This window comes from Mustela putorius, unplaced genomic scaffold (assembly GCF_011764305.1).
Source record: "Mustela putorius furo isolate JIRA1106 unplaced genomic scaffold, ASM1176430v1.1 tig00537338_pilon_pilon_pilon, whole genome shotgun sequence".
Taxonomy (NCBI): domain Eukaryota; kingdom Metazoa; phylum Chordata; class Mammalia; order Carnivora; family Mustelidae; genus Mustela; species Mustela putorius.
In genome coordinates this window covers 162,341-165,357 of record NW_025422460.1, presented here as the reverse complement: position 1 = coordinate 165,357, position 3,017 = coordinate 162,341, and the positions used below count along the sequence as shown (strand labels likewise).

At 36.8% G+C, this 3,017-nt stretch overlaps 1 protein-coding gene across 1 annotated transcript; it reads right to left on the bottom strand.

Annotated features, from left to right (window-relative positions):
• Nucleotides 1-1,460: 1,460 nt before the first annotated feature.
• On the bottom strand, nucleotides 1,461-2,103 carry LOC101687821 (ubiquitin-like-conjugating enzyme ATG3). Its single transcript, XM_045074351.1, has one exon. It carries the CDS (start codon nucleotides 2,070-2,072, stop codon nucleotides 1,596-1,598), a length of 477 nt encoding a protein of 158 aa, XP_044930286.1. The 5' UTR covers nucleotides 2,073-2,103; the 3' UTR covers nucleotides 1,461-1,595.
• Between the last annotated feature and the right edge of the window lie 914 nt (nucleotides 2,104-3,017).

Below are 3,017 nucleotides of genomic sequence, written 5' to 3'. Positions count from 1 at the left end.
AGAACAGAGATGTTGAGCTTTCTAGAAAAATAGTTTCAAACAGCTATTACAATTATGTTCAAAGAATTCAAGAAAACCATATGTAAAGAATAGAGGGAAGCTATGACATAACTAATCAGATAGACTATTAATGAAGATATAAATATTTTTTTAAAATATCAAATAGAAATTCTAGAATTGAAAAGTACATGACTAAAATGAAATAATTCCTAGAGGGGCACAACAGCAGATTTGAGTTAAAGAAGAAAAAACTGGTGAATTTGAAGAAGAGTCATGTGAAATTATATAATACAAAAAGCAAGGGGAAAAAAGAGTGATGAAAAATGAATAAACCAGAGACCCTTGGAATGCCATTAAGTATCTTATGCACAATAAGAATCCCAGAAAGGGAGAGTGAATACAGAAAGAATATTTGAAGAAATAATTGCTAGAATCTTCCTAATTTGATTATAAACATTTATCTGCATGTCCAAGAACCTCAATGAACTTCAGTTAGAATATACTCAAGATTGAGGAGTCAAAATTGTGGAGGAGTAGCAGGCTGAGATGACATCAGGTAGCAGAAGATCAGATAGTTTATCAAACCATTCCAAACACCTACAAATCCAAGATGAGATTGAAGAGAGGAAGAGCAACAATTCCAGAAACAGAAAATTGACCATTATCTGAAAGGTAGGACCTGTGGAGAAGTGAATCAAAAGCTATGTGAAGATACACCGCAGGGGGAGGGGCTGGCTCCAGGCAAGCAGCAGAGCAATGGAGCAAACAAAATAAGAACTTTTAGAAGTCTGTTCCACTGAAGGACATCACTCCAGAGGCTAAGCGGGGGTGGAGCCCTCGCAGGGACAACATGGTCTCAGGTCCCACCGGATCACAGAAGGATTGAGGGTGTCAGTATTGCAGAGCTCTCAGGTATTAGAGCAGGGAAGCCAGTTACAGAGATGGAGCCAAAGACTGAGCTCTCAAATTGGGGTTACCTTAAACTGTGATCCATGGCACAGTCAGACCACTGTTCTTTGAGCAGGGACCCCACAAGTGGCAGATCTGGAAGAGTGGTAGAGATCTCCTGGGTTTGGAGACTAAAGGCAGGGCTGTGTGTCACAGACAGAGATACTCTGTCACAGGCTGGGTGAGCTCGGAGCACAGCTGGAGGCCAGTGAGATTGGTGATTAAACACTTTACTCCGAGGATGCACTGAGGAGTGGGGTCCTGAGTTCTTGGCTCCTCTGGGCTGGAGACTGGGCAGCTGCCATTTTCATTCCCATCCTCCAGAACTCTACCAGAAGCTTTCAGGGAACAAAATCTCCTGATAGAGAAATCAGCAGATTATTTAGCTTAGCCCCTGGCAAGGGTGCAGAAATTCCACCTCAGGCAAAGACACTTGAGAATCACTACAATAGTTCCCTCCCCAAGAAGATCAGCAAGATTTTTTTTTTTTTTCTGGTAGTGGAACTTTTTAAATTTAATGCATAAACATATAAGTCCCTTTATTAGAGATATTGTACATATTGGTGAATATGGTCAATGGTCACATCTATGGGTTAATTGTTTAAAAATCAGAAATAATAATTAGGACAGATTCTATGCTCTCTCTGTTACATTTTGAAGTGTCTTGTGTAGTCATATTCTATTGTTGGAATGGCAGCTTGTACAAACTTCAAGAAAATTAGAAGATACATATGAACACCAAGTTCTCCTCCTCCTTCTGAAACAGTCTCAATGATTTTCTTCATCACCTCAGCATGCCTGCATGGATGAACTGAACACATAGGAGGTGGTAGGAGATGAGGGTGATTTTCAATGGTCACTGTTTTCTTCACATGATCTTGACTGATGTCTTCATACATGTGTTCAACTGTTAAAGGCTGACTTTGCTCATCATAGTCAAACAACCATAATTGTGGTGCCTGGTAATATTTATCATAAGTGATATAAAGGTCATAAGTTCTTGTTAGCAAAATAGCATCTTCACCTCCAGCATCAGTTTTAGTTTTACAAGCTTCTACTATTTTCCTTGTGTCTAGGGTAGCCTCATCTGTTTCCAACAATCCACTTTCTTCATATTCTTCCATATATGCAGCTTCTCCTCCTCCTCACATATTGCTGCGTGAACTTGAAGTTTTATACTGTCCTTGCTTTCCAATGTAATCTCCTTAACTGCTTAGGTTATTCCTGCAATACCTGTGTTATGAGCTCACTTATCAAGGAGAACAGTGGAATTGCAGAGGAGGAGAAAGCAAACCATGGAATTCATGGCTTTCTCCCCATGTTTTGTTTTGCAAAGTTAGTTAACTTTTTAATTTTTTTTCTTCTTCTAATATTTTTAACCTTACTCTATCCTTTTTCTTAAAGTGTTCTAACTAGTTTATCTTAACAGTACCTTTCATTAAAAATTTTTTTGAACCTTCATTATTATAGTAATATTTTATCCTTCATTGTATCTAACTTATTTTTTTCTATACACATAGGGTTTTTCTTCTAAAAAATTGGGGATACAACTTCTTCTAATAGATCAAAATATACCCTATGATCTAGCACAGGGCTTTGTAATATTCTCCAGCCTGAGCAAATTCTCTCCAGTTTCTTTTTCTTTCTTTTCCTAACCAACATATCTTATCAACTCTTTTTTTAGAAAATTTTAAAAATTTTCAACTTTACAGTTATAGTCCATCCCTTCATTGTATTTACCTTTATTTATGTGTGTGTGTATGTGTGTACATATACATATATATATATGTATATATACACATACATATATGTGTATGTGTGTGTATATATATATATTTTTTTTTCCCCTTTCTTTAAAATTTTGGGAAGTAGTTTCTTCTAAGACACCAAAATACTCCCAAACTTAAGTGGGTGGCTCTGTTCTTTTCACCAGCCTAATATATAAATTTTCATTTTTTTTTAATTCTCTCTCTCTCTCTCTCTCTCATTATTTCTTTTTTTAAACTTTTTACCCCCATGATTTTGGGTCTCTTCTTATTTGGTTAATGCACATTTTTCAGTCTTTCCAC

What these genes read in the sequence shown, in the direction of transcription:
- LOC101687821 (XM_045074351.1), bottom strand. Translation starts at nt 2,072, where the DNA reads ATGGAAGAATATGAAGAAAGTGGATTGTTGGAAACAGATGAGGCTACC.